This window comes from Balaenoptera acutorostrata, chromosome 2 (assembly GCF_949987535.1).
Source record: "Balaenoptera acutorostrata chromosome 2, mBalAcu1.1, whole genome shotgun sequence".
Classification (NCBI taxonomy): domain Eukaryota; kingdom Metazoa; phylum Chordata; class Mammalia; order Artiodactyla; family Balaenopteridae; genus Balaenoptera; species Balaenoptera acutorostrata.
In genome coordinates, this window is record NC_080065.1 from 118,638,192 (window position 1) to 118,660,613 (window position 22,422).

At 51.9% G+C, this 22,422-nt stretch overlaps 2 protein-coding genes across 7 annotated transcripts in view; one reads left to right on the forward strand and one right to left on the reverse strand.

Moving 5' to 3' along the window:
- Positions 1-4,001, forward strand: CCNI2 (cyclin I family member 2). The gene is made up of 4 exons (XM_057540036.1): positions 1-1,047; positions 1,494-1,622; positions 2,207-2,281; positions 3,759-4,001. Exons 1-4 carry the CDS (start codon positions 616-618, stop codon positions 3,999-4,001), a joined length of 879 nt encoding a protein of 292 aa, XP_057396019.1. The 5' UTR covers positions 1-615.
- Positions 3,721-22,422, reverse strand: part of SEPTIN8 (septin 8) — a 26,469-nt gene continuing 7,767 nt past the window's right edge. The window contains exons 3-11 of one of the 6 annotated variants that reach the window (XM_057540035.1): positions 18,560-18,680; positions 17,318-17,513; positions 16,789-16,975; positions 15,613-15,774; positions 14,956-15,052; positions 14,590-14,758; positions 14,253-14,385; positions 13,961-14,151; positions 3,721-5,050 (exon numbers count right to left, since the gene is read on the reverse strand). In XM_057540035.1, coding sequence (XP_057396018.1) covers positions 4,885-5,050; positions 13,961-14,151; positions 14,253-14,385; positions 14,590-14,758; positions 14,956-15,052; positions 15,613-15,774; positions 16,789-16,975; positions 17,318-17,513; positions 18,560-18,680 — 1,422 coding nt within the window. In that variant the 3' untranslated portion in view covers positions 3,721-4,884. Of the gene's footprint in view, positions 5,051-8,704; positions 11,545-13,960; positions 14,152-14,252; positions 14,386-14,589; positions 14,759-14,955; positions 15,053-15,612; positions 15,775-16,788; positions 16,976-17,317; positions 17,514-18,559; positions 18,681-22,422 lie in introns of those variants that run through there. The other 5 variants (XM_057540031.1, XM_057540030.1, XM_057540033.1 and 2 more) reach the window with 5 other exon arrangements.

Sequence of the window (22,422 nt, forward strand, 5' to 3'; positions counted from 1 at the left end):
ATCTGTCTTCCTACACTCAATATTGTTTGTGAGATTCTTCCTTATCGGGTATAGCAGTTCATTCTTTTTCAATGTGGTGTAGTATCCCATTGTGTGAATATAGCACAATTTGTTTATCCCATTCAACTGTTGATGGACATTTGGGTTGTATCCAGTTTGGGGCTATTACAAATAGTGCTGCTGTGAACATCATGCCTTTTGGTGCACACACATGCATTTCTGTTGGACATTTACTTAGGAGTGGATTTGCTGGGATTTCCATATATTCTACTCGTGTTTATTGTCTGTTTCCTGACTAGAATATAAGTTCCACGTCTATTCTATTCACTGTTATGTCCCAGCGCCTAACGCATTGCAGGGCTTCAATAAATTCCCTTCTCCAGGGTGGCGTGGTCACCAGCTGCTTCATCCCGGGCTAGGGACTCCGCTCGGGACTCTGCGCCTGGGGCGCCGGCTTTGGGTGGGGAAAGAGGCGCCCAGTGGAGGGACGTGGGGGTGGAGTAAGAGCCCGCCCCGCCCCGCCCGGTCCCGTGGCAGCCCCAGCTGCAAGTCCCGGGCGCTGGGTTAGAAAAAGCCGGGCTAAACCGGGACCCAGACCCGGGATCTGGCGTTGCCATGGCTTCCGGCGGGCGGCCCGCGCCGGAGACGTCCGCCTCGGAGATAAGATCCATCCGGCGTCCAGGTGAGAGTCCGGACGAAAGTCTGGGCGAAACAGTCCTTCGCTGTCTTCTCCCGCCGCCTCCGTGGAACGTCTCTCTCCCCGCGGCGATCCGGAGAAGTTTCCCGGAGGCTTGCCTGCGCGGAGCGGTCAGTCTCCCGGAGCCGTCGTGGACCAGACCCATGCGGGGGGCAATGCGGCCTCGGCCAGCTGCGCGCCCCGCCCCCGGCGCCGCTCTGGGGCCACCGCCCCCGCCGCCCCCAGTTCCCAGCCGGCCCGGGCTGGTGCCGAGCGAGTGGGGAGGCGTCCTGGACGAGCTGCAGCTGGATGCCCACCTGACCCAGGCCCAGGGCCGCGAGGCGCGCCTGTGGCTGGGGGGCCGACTCCAGGTACCGGTTCCCGCGGGGGCCCCTCCCGAGAGCACGTTCATCCTCTTCCTCACGCGCGCACGGGACGCGGCCGGGTTCCACCTGCACCCGCGATCAGGTGAGCCGCACCCTGGAGCACGCACCTTCCCCAGGTGCGTCCCCCGCACGAGGCAAGAGTCGAGATTCGCCAGCTTCTCACTGAGACGGTGCTTCTCTAGTAGGTGTTTTGGAGGAGGGCTTGTTTGAGTTGGGGAACTCTGCTGAAGACCGAAAAACGGGCACAGGAAGGAGAGGGTCTGAATGGGGGAGGCGCTGAGTAAGAGAGGCCCTTTATCCGACAGCGATTTAAGGTGAAGAGGCTTCTTACAGCCCCTCTGGTCACCTTAAGCAGACCGTCCAGCCACTGATGGACCGAGACTGGCCACCAGCGACCTTCCCTCCTCTGCCCCACCTCCTCCTTCCAGCAGGTGGAGATTTGCGAAGCTTTCCAGGAAGTCGTGTTGGGGCTCCTGAGAGTTGAGAACATCTTTGACTTCTCCCAGACCACTTTTAACCTGGCTCTCACTATCTTCAGACGCCTCATAGTTTCAGTAAAGGTAGGGAAGTCTATGAGGGATGGTGACAGATGTTGGGGGCGCAAACTGACCTCTATTTCCCATTGCTGCCTAAGAGGTGAGCCATCCCAGGTGCTCAAACTGAGCCTCATCAATTCAGTAAGTGGCTCTAAGTGGTAGAACTGGAATTGGAACATCTTACCATCGTGCCTGTCTGGCTCTGTGTTGTGTGGCCGTCAGGGGTCGACTTGGGGAGCATGAGAGGACCTAGCTGGGAAAGGACTCCCTTTGTGATGAGGTGGGGTGTGCTTGTCTGGACCAGTACAATGCAGCCTGAGGTCAGGATGGGACTGTGTGTTCCCTGAGATGGTACCATATTTCCCACCTCCAGTCAGTCCTGTAACAAAGGACTATTGACTAGTCATCTGTGGTTCTGAAACCAGGAGGTTTTTACGGGTCACATCTAAAATTGGGGGTAACTTCCTTGTGGATAAATACAATCAGTCTTTTAAAAAAAGTTAAAAAGGCAAAACTTAATTTCTTAAAAAAAAAAAAAACCCACAGACGCTTTACAGTTAGTTTCTGGCATTCATATTCTGCTCATATGTGTTTCTTCCATACTGCAGATAAAAAAGTGTTTACTCCATTGTGTTACAATTACTTCCTTGAGACTTGCTGCAAAAGTTAATGAAGAAGAGGAGGTATGCATCCCTGGAAGCTCATTCAGGGCTGCTTTTGAGGTATAGGGGTGTGTAACACTGGAAACACTCAAGTTTCCTGAAAGGTCTGTGGCCTTGGGAATGGGCATTTTGGAAAAGTCATACCTTCCAGGATTTCTGCTGTCCCTTCCTTAGGCTTGTCAGACTTTGGGACCCCACAAATGGGTACTTAGAACAGCAGAATTGTCCTGGCCCAGCAAACCCAGAGGTCTGACTTCCTAGCAGATATATCTTGCCTCATTGGTTGATGCCACATGCCACCTCCCATTAAGCAGAAGAAAAAGGCCTCCCAAACCATATGGCCTAATGACCACCCCCAGAAACTACATCTAAGAAAGCTGCTTGAGACTTAAGGACTTGGCTGTGTCAAAGAAACTGGTGTTCAGGGACTCTGGGACCCTTCTCCAAGAGGGGCAGGAGGGCCATGTGCAGTGGGTGGAAGAGAAGCCCCCCATAAGTGCTTCAGGCTTGCTTGAACTTCTCAGTTTCACTGTGGCTTCTGTTCAGAAGATCCTCTCCCAATATCCTTCCCGGACCTCCCTTCCTTCCTCCCTCCCTTCAACCTCTCCCCCTTTGGGAATAGTGGAACCACTGCCATTTCTACAGGGTCTCCCTTGGCTGATCTCAGGGTCCATGGGGGCAGAAAAAGTCACTTGTGTGTCCAGTTCCAAACCTTCAATAAAATTTATTTTAACTCTGTTTATGAGAATATAATTTGTGCCCCCAAAGATGCTTTTGTCCAACTAAAAATCAAGTAAATAACCCTTAAAAGAAATATTTCTAGAGGTTATAGTAGTAATACTACTATACAGTTACGTACTTATATAGTAATACTTTGTTTATCTAAAAAAGTAGGACCAAGTCTTCAGTGCACTTGGTACTTGCATGTTTACTCATAGACAAGCCTTATTAGTTTCTCTGGGGAAAAGTCATAATTTTTCCAGAACTGAACTGCCTTCAATAAGGGCTTAAAGGAATGTGTTTGCAGCTATGGTGTTGCCAAAACCATGGGAGGTTTTATCAATGAATCTGTCTGATGCAGACCAGGAAGCTCAAAGGCATACTCCTCTCTATGACAAGGAATCATGGTAGGGATTGGGAACAGGGAATGGGTAGAGCCCACAGCTGGAAAGCTTTGAGTGCGTTCTTACAGCTGAATGGGGGAGATGGCACAGCCCCAGCCTCCAAAGCACCTTCAGGTATGAGCTGGAGTGCAGTTGGGGATCAAGACCTGTTGGCAGCAGGTGACCATGTGACATTCACTACATATTGTCACAATACCTGGGGACTTGACAGATAGCCAAGATCTGGTTTGGTTTTTCTTTCAGAAGCATTTTCTGTGGTGGGTCACTGGAAGACAACTCTACTAGGGTCATGGATGCCCAGCCCCCAGGGATAAGAAAACAAAAGCTACCATGACATGGTGTAGGGCTTTGGCCTCTTTATTTTCTTTTTACAGTTAATTCCACGCATAAAAGACTTCATAAAGCACTACGGCTCTGGCTATTCCCCGAATGAGCTGCTGAGGATGGAGCTGGCTATTTTGGACAAACTTCACTGGGACCTCTACAGTGGGACACCGCTGGACTTCTTGACCATAGTAAGTACGAGTCTACCCTGGACTCATTGTGCCTTTAGAACAGCTGTTCACAACGTAGGATGGCAAAGCACACGTCCTTGCACATGCAGCACAGTGAGGTGACCCACAAGGCTCACAACATACGGAAGAGTGAAATGTTGTCTTAAATCCAACACAGTTCCACCAGACTCCCACTTCTAAAGGACATTAAATTAACTTTACAAAGATATTTAGACGGCACTATTATGGTGAGTTTCTCTTTTAAATACACACTGCAAAAATATTTAACTTTCCATTCTATGAATACTGTACATAAAAATCTGTCTGCTTTTGCTACACTTTACACACATTCACTTAGCTGTCTTTATTCACCTACACACTATCCTTATTGAGGCTTTAGACCATATTGATCTGGCACTTAAAAATGTCGTATTTGTTTGTATTTGTTTTAGTTAGAGAATGATGGTCATCCTTTAAGAATATGATTCTGTTAGTAAGGCAAAATTATGCAATGTGGAAATGTCATGGGGTTTTGGTCTGTTATGAAGCATGAAGATTAAATCACTAAGGGCTGTATCAGTATGAAAACTGGCCACTGTTGCCAAGCTGCAGAGTCTCCTCTCATGTCAAGCAGATACAAGTAACTTTTCTGCTACTTTAATCTTGAATCATATGCTTCTGTTTTTCAGAATTGAAACACTGTCATCTGGGTACTTTAGGCTCTTAATGAGCATGTCACAAAGCAGACTGTCTTTTTCTCTCCAGGGTTGAAGCTGAGCTTGGCCACAGAGTGGGTTTTAAGCCTCAAGCCCCTTGGGGGGCCATGAATGGGAATGAAAAGGGTTGGGCAACATTTGATATTCCCTGATGAAAATTTAAATTGTTTGCACTTTTGGTCATTGATATATGAAAAGTATGGGGTTTTCTGTTCTAACATTAAAAACCACGGTCTCCAGTTCCACGCCCTGGTGGTCCTGGGCTGGCCCCACGTGAAGGAGCTGCTGCCTCAGAGGAATCCTTCCCTCCACGTCGCGTCCCTGACCAGGCAGCTGCAGCACTGTATGGCGGGCCACCAGCTGCTGCAGTTCAAGGGCTCCACACTGGCCTTGGTCATCATCACCTTAGAGTTGGAGAGGCTCATGCCCGACTGCTGTACTCCTATATCTGATCTGCTAAAGAAAGCACAGGTAGACATCAACTTTGCCCCAGACCAGGCTCTCAGTTTTGCCCCTTCAGCTAATGCACTCTGCCCCCAAAAGGGTACCTGTGGCCCTTCTTGGCCCATGTGGGCTCCAGAAGATGCTCTGGCCATGATGACTCTGAAGAGTCTTCCTAAGGGCTAGGCTTTCCACACATGGCATATCCTCTGGACTTGAGTATTAGATACACATTCCCTTCACCAGAGTGGGTTTCTCTGACAGACAGTGAAGCTTTATCTCAGTAGCAGCCCTTGTAGTCAAGAGGATGTGGGGACATGTCTAGCTCAGGAGGAAGCAAACCTGAGCTTAGTATTGGGGAGTGTAAATTTCAGACCCCTCACCCTCTATATGGTACCAGGCACCAGGATACCCTGAGTAGGCACTGGGAGGTCAGAATCACTCAGGATGGACAGGGTAAGATGGAATGCAGTTAGAATAATGACAGTTTTTGCTGAGGTTGAAGACGGGTGTTCCTGAGATGGTGGGGTTAATGTTCTTAAGTAGGGTAGTTGGACCTTCCTGAAATTGCTCCGTGCTAATATTTCGGCACTGAATTGCTCATTCTTTAGAATGTAAAATGATTCTGCCTCAAAGATGACCACTCTGTTTTAATTACAGGTCGGTATTAGGCAGTGGAACCACTGCAAAGAACTTGTAAAGCAGCAGCTGACAAGTTTTTAGTCATCCTCCCGCACAGACAACTATCTGGTTCACCTGCCAGCCTCTGTGCCCCTACCCCGGTGCCCTTTAGAGCATAATGGCAATCCCTCCTTGCTTGGACTCCTCTATATTGTAGGCTTTATGGATCCTATAACAAGAAAGGAAGAAGGCCCTGAAAGAGCAACTGAGAAAACATTCCTGTCTTCAGAAAAAAATAAGGGGGCATAAAAGACAGGTCAGGGTCCCTAAAGGGAAGGGCAATCTGACAAACTGAACCCCTGCCTCCCTCTGAACCCTGGGCCCGAGACCAGGGAGAAGGAGTAAATGCTCATACTGCAGCTTGCTTTTTCTTCCTTCTCCAGCAAGGGCTGTATCAGCCCCTAAGGCAGCTGGACCATGAGGCCAGAGGCAGGCCTTGCTCAGGGCCGAAGGGCTGGGCTGGTGCTGACAGACAAGTTCTTGCTGCTCCACCTGCCAGAGCTGGCCAGGTCCTTCCAGCTTCCCAGGCTTGTACCAAGAACATGTGCAGGTTTCAAGTCCCAAGTACTCTGCCCACCCCTGCAGAAATGGGATAGTCTCTCCAGATAGATTTACCTTGACTTGGGCAGGATTTAAGTCTTTTCTTCATAAGGACTCAATTTATAAAGTATGCTTTATTTAATGTATAGCAACTTGATCAAGCTTTAGGCATATTTCTCCTTTGTTACTCTTAAGCTAAGTAGTTTATTAGCTTAACTAGAGGGATTCTTGTGTTAAAGCAGAACACTTCAAGGTGACCCTTGTGATGGGGAGAGACAGCTCCCAGAGCTTTTGGGTGAGGTGAGCAGGTGCTGAGGCTGAGGCTGCCTCCACCACTGCCAGGAGGAGGGAGAGATCACTAGCGTGGCTGAGGGAGGTGACACTATAGAGCCGTTCTCTAGGCAGTGGAGTCCAGCTGGCAGCGATGCCCACTGGGGCTGTGTAAGTAGTGTTGGGGCTATGAATGACTGAGCCACACATTTAGAGGTAATTTGTGAAGTCCTTCCACTGTGAACAGTTTTGTGTAAACGTGCTAAGCCATGCGGAGTGTGATCTGCTACCAGCTGCAAAATAGCCGAGGACCAGATATACTATAATAGTGTCTGTACTGCAGTCAGCACAAATCTCTACCTTTTGTTGAAACAAATTTGCTTGTTGGAGCTTTTGTTAAAATACACTTTAATTCCTTTCAACCCTGTCTGAGTCTTATTTTATATGTATTACATACCTTGCATTTAGAGTTGATAGAGTCAAATACACTTGAAATACATCTCTCGAGCCCCATCAGTAACTGTCCTCTAGTCCAGCACAGAGGGGCATGCTGAGGGGCAGCCTGCTGCTCATGGCCACAGCTCCCTCTGCCTCCTTCCTTCCATGTGGAGTGGGCACTGTCACTGGTGGGGCAGGGGCTCATCCTGAGAGCCCACACCAGCTCACGCTGTCTCTGACTTCAGGAAACTGCTGAGAGGTATCTGGACCCCCTTAACCAAGTAAGCTGCATCCCCAGAGCTAAACCAACTCTCAGTCTCTTGGAAAAAGGAGAAGGTAGACCTGTGAGCCACAGTATGGGGGTAAGGGACAGCCTTGCTGCTTCATCTTTCTGTAAATAATATTCCCCTTCTTTGGGGAAGCAAACTTCTGTATTGCCAAAATACCACTTGTGAGATTTTTTTGTTTTTTGTTTTTAAAGTTTTATGCTGTTCAAGCTTGCCTTAGAATCCTAGGTCCTATCCTACTCTCCTTTAACATTTTTTTCCTGCAGTTAGGAACTCATATCCCACCTCAGATTAGAGATTGGGGATCACTGTGGTGGGAGAAATAAAGACACATCCATCTTCCATTTGTCCCCATCTGCAGAGGGCAGGGATTGGTAAAGGACTGTGGCTGCACAAAACAGAGATGGGAGGGAGCTCAGAGGCAGATGGGCTAAGAGAGGAGCACGGTGGATGAGCATCATAGACCTGTCCTAAATTCGTCCAAATATTACCTCCCCCAGTTGGGTGAGCCAAGGTCCTTCCATCAGTGTGGCCCTATTACCCATGGCTTCCTAGAGAGTCCCTGTCCTTCAAAGATTGATGAAGACTTTGCCTCCCTGCCACCTGCCTCCCTGTGGGGAGAGTAGTGCTGTACCTTCACTAGGGATGCCTGCATGCCAGTCTCCCTGCTGGGCTGTCAGCTTCCCCACCTTAGTCCCCCATCTCCTCATTTTGGTCTTCCCAGAAATTAGCCTAGTGTCCAACAGAGAAAGCACCTCAACAATGGGCCCAGGAGATTGCCATCACTTCCTTCAACCACCAGTCTGCCCTTCCTCAACCAAATATTTGCCTACTTACCAGGGCATCCCATCTCTACAAAACCATCTCAGGTCCACCAACCTACACTGTCAAGCTGCGCAGGAATTAAGGGTCCAGGATACCAATATTGAAACCTCAATTCCTCCAGTTACGAGCTGTGTGACCTTGGGTAATTACTTAACCTCTCTGTGCCTTGCCTATAAAATGGGGGAAATGGTACCTAACCATAGGATTATTGTGAAGATTAGAGGAATTAATACATGTAATGCACTTTAGACCAATGACTAGCACACAATAAGAACTCAAATGTTAGTTGTCATATGTCAAGTCTCCTCAACAAGGAGGTAAACTTTTCAAGGGCAGGGTCTTCCTTCTCTCATGTCCTGCTGGATAGAGTCACCTGATAAAGATTCATTAACCACAGGCTGCATCTTCTCTTTCCTAACTATGTTTCCTCCATCCCACACCCATTCAAGAGCCTTTCACAGATGCCCATGGCAGGATTCACTATTAAAACACAACTCCTATAGAAGCTGATCAACCCCACAAAGTTCATGGAAAAGACAAGCTGTATTTTATCACAGGTGTAGCAGATTAATAGGCTAGGAAACATTAAATCAGAAAAGCCACTGCCCAAAAAAGACACCACAAAAACTCAAAATAAATGCAAAATTTAATGAAAAAAAATGAGTACAAAGTGAATGGAAAGGAACAAAAATTGTCAATGAATGAAGGAGTAAATGAATTAACAAGTGAAGCAGTTTTAGAAAAGCATGTTAACAGACTAGCAAGCCACACTTCCCTCGGGCCTCTTATCCAGTAATACGAGCCCCACTTAACAGGGAACCCACACAAAGACATACACACAAACATACATGGAGTTAGTCTGCACAAGTGCAGACCACCTAGACTCAGGTTACCCGTAACTTGGGTGACCATACATCCCAGTTTGCCTGAGACAGTCATGGCTTATGCTTGTTGACTTGGCATAATTATTAACAGCATTTCCTTTCACTCTCAAAAGTCTCAGTTTGGGCAATAAATTATACGGTGATTCTACCCAAAACCAACTTGGTTCATGAAAGACATGATAGTAAATGCCAGCATGATCCCACTGACCGTCGTAATAATGCCAACGGATGATACTGAGACAGAAAAGGAGGGGTAATCAGATCCTGCAGACAGGGGGCATATTCTGTGATGGGGAGCTTGTTAAATAATGGCAAGTTCTAAGCCCACCTTGGGCACCAAGGATTAATTTGGTCTCAGCTAAAAATGACAAAATTCCAAACATAAACAGCATGGGAGAAAAGTGCAGTAAGGCTCACTAAAGTCAATGGGTCCTGTGGAGGCAGCTCAGACCCCAGAAAATGTAACAATGACAGGTCTCCCCGAGATTCTGGGAAGGCTTGGGCCCGCAGGCAGATAACCAGCCATAATTCTGGCCTCCCAAGTATGCCCTGGGTGCAGCCCACAGGCGGCAGTGGATGGGTGGCAGAATCTGCCCACTCCAAGAGTCCCCAGATTAGCCCATGAATCAGGAGTCCTCATTTCTTATATAACCAGTGAACCTGCTGGGTCATTGAGCCTCGTCTTCAGAAATACATTAGCTGACAGAGGCTATCTTAAAGGTCATACTTCCACCCAACTAAATACACTTTCAGACATATAATTACCCTAAAGTTAAGGCAGTCCACATCTGCCTTAGATATGCTGATTTACCTTTTTGGACACCCACACTGAAGCATCAGTTATAGCCAGAGGTGGATTTACTCTGAAGCTAATGAAGCTTAATTCTCAGTGCCCTTTCCAAGGCCCTGTACCTAATTTTATACTCATATCTTTCTTTTTTTTTTTTTTTAAAGAAGGTTTCTCAAGTAGTTCAAGCTTCAAGCCCCTCAAAAACCTGTATCCACCCCTGGTCATGGCATAACTTTGGAGAATTTTCACTTTGAGCATCAATAAAACCTGCTCTGCTCCTGGCGAGGAGAAAAAGACCACCTTTTCCTGGTCACGCCTCAGTGGATACACACAGCTCACCCTCCACCCCTCTCTGAATTGAACATGGTTTCAGAAGGGCAAGAAAGAGCCAGGACCTGGTCCTGGAAATCAGTAAAGCAGGCCAAGGCAGAAAGAGGGAAACAATGATGGGAGGGAAGATGAAGGACGTAAAAAACAAAATGCCAATCCAACAATATATTAGCGCAGCTTCCTAAGTCTTCCAACTAGGGAGTGCACTAGACTGTAAGCTCCTTGAGGACAGAGCTGCGCGTTACTCTGGGTAGCCAATGCCCAGCACAGTGCTTCATCAACATTAAATGAAATCCTTCCTCTCATCTATTCATTTCTTGTGTACCATATTATCAGCCCATATTTTCAACCCTGATATTCTCAATGGCTTGCAAACCAACAGGAACATAGAAGAATGCTTGTACTTTCTTAGAATGTTCTTTTTAAGAATGCCGGTAAAGGGGAAAAGCTGGTATTTTTTTCTTAAATTGTTCACATACATCAGACACTTTCATCTCTTTCCCTGTGACTCAGCCAAGAAAAAGGAAACAATGACCTGGAGAAAAATCTGTTCCCACTGAACACTCTTTGCATTTGGAATATGCAGGATTGGTTTGGGGGTCTTAGAGTCAAACACTTAACACACACACATGGGGTTGGTCCCTGTTTACAGGTAGCACCTCTGGGGCACAGAGACAATGGCTTTGGGCGGCTGTTCCATTTACATTCACAGTAAAAACACTGGATGTGGTCTTGTTCATGATCCACTTTCATCCATAAAGAAATTCCAAACACTGTCATTACAGGATGTTTATTACCCACCTCTCCCTATAGTTTATAGGGATACTTTATACATAAGAAAGGTTTAGAGATATTTTTAGTTTTTAAAAATCAGGGAATCTGTTACTTATGAAAATAATGGGAGAGGGTATTATTTGTCTTTATGCTCGTGCCAAAATAAAAATTTAGAAGTGCTTTAAAAGTTATTATTGAAATTAAGCTCTAGGTTAGAAAAATTAAAATGAAGGGGAATCAGGCGAATTTGCAGCATGTATACCACACCACGTGGCCACATCTAGGGCACTGCATGAGTTGCCATCTTGACGCTGAACAATTAGGCCGAGCATCGCCGGCTGGGGCCTTCGCTAGAGTGGCACAAAACTGCTCCGTCAAGGAATAGTGACACTGTAAATGGAAGACCAGCCACTGGCTCTGAAAAAAATAAACCTCATCAGTTTTGGATTCCAGCATTCATGGCTTTAACGAGTTCGCATAGAGAGGGCGGCCCACCAGGCCCAGGCAGCCTGGGGGATGGCAGGGTGGGGTGGGGGGACAAAGCAAGGCTGTAAACACTGGAGTCTGTACCAGCTCCCAGTCCGTCCTCACACCATGTTATGGGAGAAGGGTCACAAGGTGTAACTCAAGCAACTTAACACATGAAAGTCTAAAGTCCACTCTTGACATGTAAGTCTGTGCGTGCGTTAACTGAAAAATAAAAACAAAACAAACAGAACAAAAACAGACACATTAAAAGGTACACAGACGACCAAATCAAACAGAAGCAAAAGACAGGAAGATGAACACTGGGAAAGGACAGTCAGTTTGGCATTTGTAACAAGCAAAGCAGAGAATTCGCTTCAGTTTATGGCATCCCAGGCTGAGGGTTTGATAGGGAAGTAATTTTGCAAAGATGAATTAAAATTTGAAGAATAAGTACAGTCAATCAAAGCCATTCAACTAAATGGTCACCAAAAAAATGTTCCCCCAAATGCACTCCTGACTCATCCCATTCCCCTGACCAGGGCAGGGGGAAGGGGTGCTCCCAGCCACCCCACCTACCCCACTCCTGGCCTCCACAAGGCCAGCATTGGAGGAGAGGGCTCTCTCCCAGAGGCCAAACTGACTGAAGCTTTCTGGAATGTCCAGCAAACAGAAAAGACCTGTTTTCCAGGCCCAGGTCACATGAAAAAAGCAGGGAGACCTGACACCAGTGATGAGCCCCACCCTGAGCTGTGCTGGTGCCCTTGCAGCCAGCCTGCACCCCACCCCATTGGCCCTCATCCCCTGACCCGGCCACGGGTCCTTGATCTTCTGTTTTTGAGGGGTTTCTCCATAGCTTATTTCCTAGGGGACTCTGCCTGCCTTTTTTTTTTAACGAGATGGCCTGGGATAAGCTGGCAGGGAGCATGGCAAAGTCAATTCAGGAGCCAGCAGGTGGTTCATAGAGTGGCATACCCCCTCCCAGGAAAAACCAGATTTCTGAGCCATTAGCTTGAAATCCACACAGGTTCCAATTCACAGAGCCCCCATCACACTCACCGAGCTCACCAAGACCCGGACATGGGACCAGGGCTGGAAGCAAATGCAAAGCAGAAGGGAAATTTACATGGCTGAGGGGAGTGTGGGGCTGGGGTCCTCCCTGGGGACGAGCAGGGGCTTATCTGTCCAGCCGTGCCAGCAGCTGGGGTGGAGCCACCAGTCAGCAGGATGCGGGAAACTACAGGGTCTATTCCAAAGCAGAAGACAGGCCTCGGGAATGAGAACTAGCATCCAGTTCCTAAACGCCTGGGTTTGTCCCCCTGGTCTTCCCCAGGAGCTCGTTAAGTTTATTTTCCTTAGATGTGTCTGTGCCTCTGTGCTGTGTGCCTTGGGGACTGTGCGTTTAGTAGATATGTGTCTGAGTCTATGTATGTGATGGGGCAGGAGACAGTAAGACAGTGTACATGTGTCACGCGTGTGTGTGTGTTAGGGAGCACAATATCGGGGGGCAGGTGGAGGGCTAAGGCCACAAGCAGCATCCCAGGGCCACAGCTAGCCATGCGCTGCATGGCCCTAACCACAAGGCTCCACTGCCACCAAGGAAGGAAGTGCCTGGACACACACATTCCCAAACACTCCAGGAGGAAATGGAATTCCAAGAAGAACAAGAATGAGGACCAAGATGGGTACACCTGGCAAGAGAAGGAAGGTACCTGACACAGACCAGGGGCAAGGAGAAGCAGGACAGACGAGATCCCCACGGTGTGATGCTGTGTGGGACACTGAATGAAGTGGGGCGGGAGAGGGAGACTCCCCGGGAGCCAGGGCATCTGGACTCCAGATGTGCGTGTGGAAACAGGCTATGAAAAACACCAAGGAGAAGGGACTTAGAGTGGCCCCCACCTGGCCGAAAGTTGACTGCACTCCTGGAGGCTGGGAAAAGCCTCCTCCCCATCCCCCATAATTCTCTCTCCTCTGAGGACTCTCGGAGGAACAACTCCAGCCTCTACTTGAGGGGCAGCCCCCTCTCCAGTAGGACTCACAGGGCCCCTACAGGGAGCTGCTGTCCTTCCTTTAGCAGGTCAAGATCATAGTGTCCAGGGGGTCAGTGCCGGCTGGGCTCAAGTCTCCACTGTCCTCAGTCACCACCTGCCTGCCAATATGGGGCCCACGTCCACAGCTTCAGGACTGAGGGGGAGGCACCATGGCTGTCCAAGCAGAAACCACAGGAGCTTTTGGAATCTGCCCAGAAATGCTAACATTCCCAGGCCCTGACTGTCTCCTGGCCTGAAAGACTTTCCCTGAGACCCTACACCCTCTCGGGGGCCACTCCCTGCCTGTGTGGCCCAGCCTTCTCCACCCAGCTCTTGAGGGGGCTGCAGGAGAAAGAGAGAGAGAAAGACAGAGAGAGAGAGAGAGAGAGAAATGGGGTGTGGGGTAGAAGAGGGAGAGAGAGGCCACTCATGCACAAATACAAGAGTGGGCATGAATGCTTGATATCTTGAGATATGAAGATCACTAGTGAAAGAAGAAAGGTGAGCAAGAATGAGGTGGGAGAGCAAGTGAAAGGAGAGAGCAAAATGGTGAACCAGCGAGAGCGAGAGAGAGCGAGCCAGCGCAGGGCAGGGAGCCCGCCACCTACTTCTTCTTGTCCTTGTCCTTCCTCAGAGGCTGCTGCGAGGTGGCGTGCAGGGCCTGAGACTGCAGGGCCTCCACCGCCGCCTTCCTGCGGTTGAAGGCGTTGGTCTCCTCCTCCAGTTCCCGGCGCTTCTCCTCCACCTTGCGCTTCTCTTCCTGGTGGACCCGCTTGAGGTGTTCGAACTTCTCGTGGAGCTGGGAGCAGAAGGCGGGGAGGCTGGGCTTCACGTGGGCCCAGAAGGAGCCCGGGCCCTCCCTGGCCTGGCCTCACCACAGCCCTCAAGCCCCGCACACACCTCTCTCTCCTTCTCCTTCAACTCCAGCTCCGTCTCCTTCACTTTGTTGACGAACATCTGCCTCATCTCCTCCTCCTTCCTCTGCAGCTCGCTCAGGAATTCTTTCCTCTTGGCCTCGTATGTCTCCTGTAGGCTGTGGAGACCCAGAGAAAAGAGGCCAAGGCGGGGATTATGGCGGAACAGAGTGGGCAGAGCCAGAGAAGCGAAATCACATGGGCATGGGGGGTTGGGGGTAGAGGATGCTGGGGTCCCAACAGCTCTCTCCCCAGCTCACAAGCCCCCAGAACAGATGCTGACGTGGTAAGTCTGGCTGTGGCTGGGGAGACAGGCTGTTCACCTGAAAGGCTGGCTGTCACCATCGCTGTCCTGGAAGCCCATCTCCTCCAACTTGCAGCGCCGGTAGAGCTCGTAGTGCCGACTGTGGGTCTGCTCGCGGAGGTCCTCCATGTTCACCCGGATCAACATCTCCCGGAGCTTCACGAAGTCGCAGTGATTTTCGTTCTCCACTGAAAGCAGAGGGCACGTGGGCATCAGGCAGGCACCCAGCCACCAGCACAGGAAGGACGGGGCACAGGACAGCGGTTAGGGTGTTAGAGGTAGACTCCAGAGGGAGGACAGGCAGCAGATGGTCACGGGGAGGACACAGGAGAGGGGACTGAGTCCGTGTCCCCAGCCGGGGCTGTGCTCTCACCACCACACTCACCCTGCACCACGCCCCAAGGGTACTGCCGCGCTCGCACCAGCTTGTTCCCCACCTTCACCTCCTCGGTGCTGCCCACCACGGCAAAGGGCAGGTGTGCCTGGAAAGGGGCCCAAGTGTGCATGAGCACTGAGCTGACACAGGCTAATGGACAGACCCACCCTCACTGCCCCTGGGCCCCAGGGAGGGGTTGCCCAGACCTGAACAAGGCCTGGCCAGATGCTCACTTGCCGGCTTTCCTTTGGAGAAGTATCCTGGAACCTCCACACAAGGGAGTGGGCTGAACCCGCAACCCCTTTCCTCTTGTTCTAGGGTGTTCTTTCAGCCCAGGGGCCACTAGAAGCTCCCTCAAATGACCTGTGGGCCTGGCTCTCTTCCAAGTTCCCAAGCCCTGGCATCCTGCCTGCTTGCTCCTGCAGGTTTCAGATCCCAGCCCTGAGTTCGTACCTTGGGAAACTTAAACCTGGGGAAGCCCTGTTACCAACCCAATACCCAATTCTTCCCATCCCCTGTCCAGAGGATGCAGGACTGGCCAGCTCCCAGATGCCCACCCATCTTTCCTGGAGAGCTAAGGTTGAAACCCAGGGAAAAGAGAGTGGCCTGGGGCCGGCTCCAAGCCCTCTGGCCCCAGAGCCCCAAGGCCCTTTGCCCAACACTCACATTCATGACCGCATTAATCTCTGCAACAGCTTCATCATCCGTGGGAAACTGGTAGATCTGGACCCCATTGCTGACCAGCTCACCCATGATCTTGATCTTGAACTTGTGGAGCTCACTCTTGGAAATGGTGTCCGCTTTGGCGATGATGGGAATAATGTTCACCTGCCAGGATCGAGGAGAGGGGTCAGCAGGTGAGTTGCTCCTTGACTGTGGAGAGCCCTGCTCAGGCCACACCCCTGGGCAGACGGGCAGGAAGCCAGAGAGATGGAGCTGCTCCTAAGGGGTGTCCTGGCCTGAACCCAGCCAGCTGGGGCCGTTCTGATGGGTTGTAACAATTGGCTGCAGTGTTTCTTACAGCCCTGGCTGCCCCAAACCTCCATCCAGCCCCAAATTAGTCCCTTGGGCATACCCAGCTTTGACCCGGAGTGCTCTAAAGGTCTTAACCGGCGTGGGGCCTGACAGGACCAGCAGTAGGGGGCTGAGCGCCCCCCAAAGCAGGTTAGATGACCCATTAGCAGTAGCCACAGGAAGACCTCAAAATCTCCCAGGCCAAGGTCATCCCATTGTTCACAGTGAAAATTAACTCCTGAGAGGGGGGAGCAGTCACGTGAGAGCTGACAGGTGACTCTGGGGCTGCACACCCTCCAGGACCCCATGCCATTCCTGTCATTCCCATGAAGCTGCCCTTTTAATACCCACTCCTCATTCCTACTCTAATTCTGGGGCTTAACTCTCCTGTCTCTACTGTGCTCAGGAGGACCCCAAGGGAAAGCCACGGCAGGAAGGACAGGGGAAGTGAAGGCAGCAGAGGAACTAGGAATTGAGAGAGAGAAAACGAGCAGAGAATTGGGGTGCTCTGGGGAGGTGGGGTCAGAGGGGCAGAGGGACAGGGGCGAGGTGGGGAGGTAACTCTAGGGGGATGGGGAGGATGCCAGGAGCTAGCAGGCTGAGAATAAGAATCAACTCAGCTGGAGGGAATGGGCTCAGGGCCAGACGCAGGGGACAGAGATCTGGAGAAAGAGCCCAGAGCAATGGGGGCTGGCTGGAGCCGTAGGGACAGATGCAAGAGAAGATACAGAGAGGACCAAGCCCAGGGGGCTGTCTGCAAGCCCCCAACCACACCCCGCCTCTGTGGAAGATGGGGAGCCCACGGAATCAGCTGGAGGGGGGCCAGACCTTGCTGTCTAGTTTCTTCATGGTCACCAGATCCAGGGACTTGAGGGAGTGCCCCGTGGGCGTGATGAAGTAGAGGCAGACGTGGATCCTCGTGTCATGGTAGTCGAAGAGCGAACGGCGGATCTTCAGCTCCTCCTGCAGGTAGTTTTCAAACTGCGCGTCGATGTAGTCGACTATGGGCCTGTAACTACAGACGGCTCCGTCACTGGAAGGCAGGCAGCAGAGCCGCGGTGCAAGGCCTGGAGCCCAGCCAGGCTGCCCACCAGCCTCCTCTCTGTGGGGACGAACAGCTTCTACCTGGGGATCCCTGTCTGGGTACAGGTGGCTGACCCCTTCTCCTGGTCCCCCAAGGGGTCCTCAGGACCTTAGATATTCTCCTAACGGCCCTCCCCTGGCCCCCATGGAGTGCGGGCTTGGTTACTTGTCTGGGGCAGCGGGGAGTGCAGAGCACTCGGACAGAGAGTTAGAACCACGGCCAACGTAGAGGGACGGGGAAGAGACCAGGCGGGCAGCCCTTCCGGCCGCTTGCCTCTCATCCTTATTGATCTGATCCCCGAAGCCCACGGCATCCACGATGGTCAGCTTGAGCTGCACGTTGCTCTCCTGGAGGTCGTAGGTCTGAGGCCGCAGGCGCACACACTCCTCATGGTGACTGGCTTCCTCGGTCTCAAAGGTCGTGTTGAAGAGCGTGTTCATCAGTGTGGACTTGCCAATGCCGGTCTCCCCTGGGGGGCAAGGAGTGGGCGGAGGGGATGTCAAAGGCTGGAACTGGGGCTGTCCCTGGCTGTTGGGTAAGCCAGGTGGGGTTCAGGCACCCTCGGCCTCCGTACAAGAGAGGGGGGCAGGTCTCCCATTCCATCCCCACTGTCCCCAACCCCATGAACCATCCCTTCTCAGTGGCCTCAGAAATAATACGTGGAAGGAAGACCCAAAAGGCTGACTTGGACATAAGACGTGGCTACGTGGGGTGTGTAGGTGTTTCCTCAGAGCGTGGGGAAGAGACAAAGCCAGGCAGCTGTGAGATACCACTAGACAATGGCCTCTGCTGGCCCCAACGGGACCTGGTCACCTGCTCTGCACGCCATCCCTCCTGGGCCCAGGAAGGTCATGGGGCCAGCAGGGTCAGGGTCTGAAGCCACCAGTGGCTCAGCCCACCTGCTGCGGGTGGCCCCAACTTCATGAAGCTTTAATGGGAGGGGGGAGGTTCAGGAAAGGCTGCTTTCCAAGGGGCACCCACAGCCTGGCAGATGCCAGGGCTTGGGCACTTGTAGAGGGTCTGGCAGAGCTTTTTGTCCCCTCTGGGAGCCCCAGGCCCTGAGGCTCATGGAATCTTCCAGAGCCTCCCTGTTGGGGGCTGTATTTGTTTAGATGTGTACTGGAGCTCTTACTACATAACACTGTAATGCAGGGACAGTCTGGTTTACCATAGTGTCCTTGACACATAGTAGGAACAACAATGACTGTTTTTTAAATAAACAAACAAACAAATGGATCCCAACCACTGTGATAAACACTCAAAGCACTTCCAAGCTTTTTACTCTTTCCAAGTTTACTCTTCATGGCAACCCTGAATCAGGCCCTGGCTCCACCTCTATCTTTGACCCTGGCAGAGACACCCACCAAAGCCTCGTCCTGACCCCTCAAAGTGTCACTCTGCCTGGGAGGTCCCCTTGCAGCTCAACAGGTGGTCAGGGCAGCAGCGCCCCATCTCCCAGAAGACCCGCGTCCGTCCTCTGTCTGAGGCTGCCCCCTGGCCAGGCATGACACTCACCCACACAGAGGATGTTGAAGCTGAAGCCCTGAGTGACCGACTTGCTGACCAGCTGGTCGGGGAGGCTGTCGAAACCCACATGGCCACCCAGGGAGAGGCTCCGGGGCTCTGGCTCTGCATTCTGCCAAGAGAGAGGAGAGAGGCAGTGAGCCCACTAGGCAAGAGGGGCCAAGTAGCGGGGAGGCTAAACCTGAGTCATCGCCCCCCCCCCCCAACCACCGCCAACCTTGTCTCAATTCTCAGCACATCTCAGGATGCATCGTGAGTGCATCAGAGCTCCAATTCCAGGCCAAGTTTCCACAGAGGGAGCCCCAGGGCCTCAGGACCCATGACTCTATCTGGGAAAAGGCCCTTTCACCTGTGGCTTTGCTCCTCCTGGGCTGGCGAGGAATGTCTACCTGAGGGCCTGAGGTGTCTCCTGGCAGGTGGCCCCAAGACCTGTGGCTGCTACCTGAGGGTTCACCTGCCCTCCTGCCAAGGAGGAAGCCCCAGATGGTCCCTGGATCTTAAACAAAGATTTCAAAAGGCCAAGATTAGAGGGTGTGTATGTTCCTGCGGCCCCTTCCTACTGAAGCAGGACTCAAGCAGAGGCAGGCCTGGCCTGACCCCCTCACACTCGCACTATCGGGGGGGGCCTCTCCCATCAGGCTGGGCTCACAGTCTTCCACGGGCACCCCTTGCTCCTCACACACCCAAGCATGGAATGCACACGTGGGCCCTGCTGAAGGGGCCGGCGCTCACTCGGACCCGCCGCTGGGTCTCAGGACCGGTCTCTGGGGCATTGTGACTCTGAGGCCTCAGTGGTACTCTGTAGGGACTCCCAGGCTCTGGCTCCTGCCATCCTCCCAGCCCCACCCCAGTCCTAGTTGCTTAGACAGAGGATTCTGGATGAGAATGTGGAGGCCTGCCCAGAGAGGCGGGCAGCAGGTCCTGAGCGGGCAGGGGCCAGTGAGCTGGCCCACAGCACTATAAAAAGAACCCACCGGGACCCAAAGCAGAGGGTCAAGGTCAGGGTCCAATTTGTGTGGATTCTTTGCTTCCCTGGGAATGGGGGTGGAATGCTGTCCTCTGACGGAAGGTTCCCAGGCTCATCCTTCCCAGGTTTGGGTCCTCGCAAGGGCAGGCCCCAGACAGCTCCGTGTAGGGCAGAAGCATGCCTCCTCTGTTCCCAAGCCCCTCTGCCCTGACTGCCAGCTAGACAGAGCAAGGACAGGACAGGACAGGACAGGACAGTGGGTCTGAGTCTCATCCTGCCATCCAGCGCACAGCTCCAGAGGGGAGGAAACAGGCCCAACTGAAGACAGTCCCAGAAGCACTGATTAGGACAGTGGCAGCCCTTGTGTGGGTACAGGCACAGTGAGCAGAGGGGGCTGAGGACCAGAGAGTAGGGCCCTGGCTCCCTGCCCTCCAGCACAGGGATCTCCCGAGCATCTGCGCTCCCCCTGACCTCTCTGCAGCCGCAGCCTGTTGCCTCAGCCTGAACCCTCTGACCATTCTTTCCTCCCAACCAGAGCCCCTTGGCACTCAAACCCAACCCTCTCTTCTTCATTAATTATGCCTACCTGCCCCTTCCCCCAGGCCCCTCCCCCAGCTCAGTCACGGCATCCCTGCATCAAAGACTCCCAAGTGTGTGTGTGGGCAGCCTAGACCCCACGTGGCCCCTCCGGGCAGCGGTACTATCCCCTTGAACAAGTCAGTTACCCCTAAGCGGTTCCCTCCAATGACCCTCTTTCAACAGAGCCTCTGCTCTTATAGCCCACCCTTTCTCCCTGCCCCCATCCCCAGGGGACTGAGTCACAACCTTCCCAGTCAAGCCCAGGCCCCCCCAGGGCTGCAAACATAACAACAAAGAGGCCCCAAGGCAGCTTCCTCTCACTGGTAGCCACATCAAAACCAGTAAATGGAGCATAGGAAGTGCTGGGTCTGGTTCAAACCCCCTAGCATGGCATTCCAGGCCCCTTACCATCTGAGGCCTTTTTCACAGGCTTGCTTCCTGCCCAGTTGGTTATCTCTGGATATACTTTTCAAACTTGACACCTTCCCCAGGCTCCAGAGCTCACTCTACCTTTCCCTGGCCCCTGCTTTGACCTGGCCCCTAAGTACTCACATTCCAGACCCCTCACTTGGCTGTGACCCCATTTCCTTGCACTATTAGTTGTCCTTTTTCTATGCATCGTGATTCTCCAACTGTTCCATGAGCCCCTTGAAGTGGGCTGCAGGCTGGGGGAGGTCAGCTTTCCCACTTCCCACCCTCCCACCACTATGTCCAATGTGCTAGACAACACTACCACTTATAAATTGCTGAACACTGTCTTCACTGCCACAGCATCAGGGGTATCTGCCCACCTTACACAGAGCTTCATTATTCGGTCTCTGTTCCACCTGCTCGTGGCAGCTTGAGGATCAAATGGAGGACAGAACAGTCAGTCTAGGGCTTTTTTTTCAGGCGAGAATGAAAATCTCCAAAATTTAAGGCGTGCTGTGCCTGCAGAGAAGGCTATGTGTTTATTCATCCTCTTCTTCCAAGGGTGACACAATCAGGATGCAATCCAACATCCTGTAGTCTGCCGCCAAAACCCACCCAGTCAGCTGTCTGGAAGCCACGCACGCGCACACACACACTCGGCTTCAGAGTCCTTACACAGAATCAGAGGCCATCCTATTCCTGATTTTCCCCAACTCTCTTACAGTCCCAGGCTCCAAAGGCTAAGAGCAGCGCTCAGGGGTCTCACACAAGCCCACCCACCCGCGCTCAGCGAGCCCTGCCTGCCTTCACTCACACAGCTGGGCTCTCTCTGGAGAAGTGTGTACATACAGGGAGGTCTTCGTCCCCAAGTTCTTGCCCAGGCTACACTCTGTCACTCCAAGGGCCACAGACCTGGGGCAATCAATCCTGCTCAGGAGCCTCGGGGGCCACAGGAGTGTCAATCTCCAGAGCACGCGTGCACGCACACACATCCACACACAGAAGAATGGCCGCTGGTCCTCACGGGGACAGAGTGTTGTTCCCTGGTCTCAGGAGACTGACCTGACCTCCCAGCTCTATTGAGGTGTGACTGTTACTAATGCCAACCTCCCCAATCCTATATTTGGCATCAACAACATGTGATCCAAGGTGAGACACTCCCTCCAAGGTGCCCGCCCAGGTGTCTCCGTTGACCTGTGTTGGGTCTCAGCCTAGGAGGAGCCAGCAGCCTACAAAGCACCACTGGCATATCTCAGCTACCACAACTCAGAAAGGAACTTCAGGTCTCTCATTGGTTACTTGCAGTTTGTCAGGTAAGACCTCAGCTCCAGTTCCAGGGCTGGGTCCTAATAGTCCTGAGCCAATCAGCATCATCGCACGATTGGTGCAGGCACAGGCAAGCGACCCAGATTGAGCCTTTATGACCATCTTGTAACCATTAGGGGAGCCAGCCTAAGACTGAAGCCCACTCACAGAGGATGGCTGAGCCAAGAAAATCACAGAGGAGAGAGAGCCAGTGTCTGCCCTACCTCTGAGCTTTTCCCTTTACCCCGGCCACATCTCCCCTTTACTGTTTAAGCTAGCTGAATGGGGCTATCTATTACCTGCAACTGAAAGCATCTTGACTGCTACAGTCCCCAAAGTGAAACTCTGAATGCAGAGGAACAGGGAGAGAGCAAGGAGAGTAAGGACAGGGAAGGAAAAAGTGGTGTTACAACCACAGGAAGGAATGGATGTCAAATGATGACACCAACACCTCACCAAGGTCCACCTGTGCAGACTAAACCAAGTGATTTACACAGTCTCCTACGCAGCCCTTTCCCACGCTGTGTGGCAGAGACATTATGCCCATTTTACAGGTAAGGAAACTGAGGTGCACAGAAGCTAAAGAATTAAT

Excerpts from the sequence above, each read along its gene's own strand:
- CCNI2 (XM_057540036.1), top strand. The coding sequence starts at position 616 with ATGGCTTCCGGCGGGCGGCCCGCGCCGGAGACGTCCGCCTCGGAGATA. Across the intron at positions 1,623-2,206 it reads GCCTCATAGTTTCAGTAAAG|ATAAAAAAGTGTTTACTCCA; the intron begins GTAGGGAAGTCT and ends TCCATACTGCAG. Across the intron at positions 2,282-3,758 it reads AAGTTAATGAAGAAGAGGAG|TTAATTCCACGCATAAAAGA; the intron begins GTATGCATCCCT and ends TTCTTTTTACAG.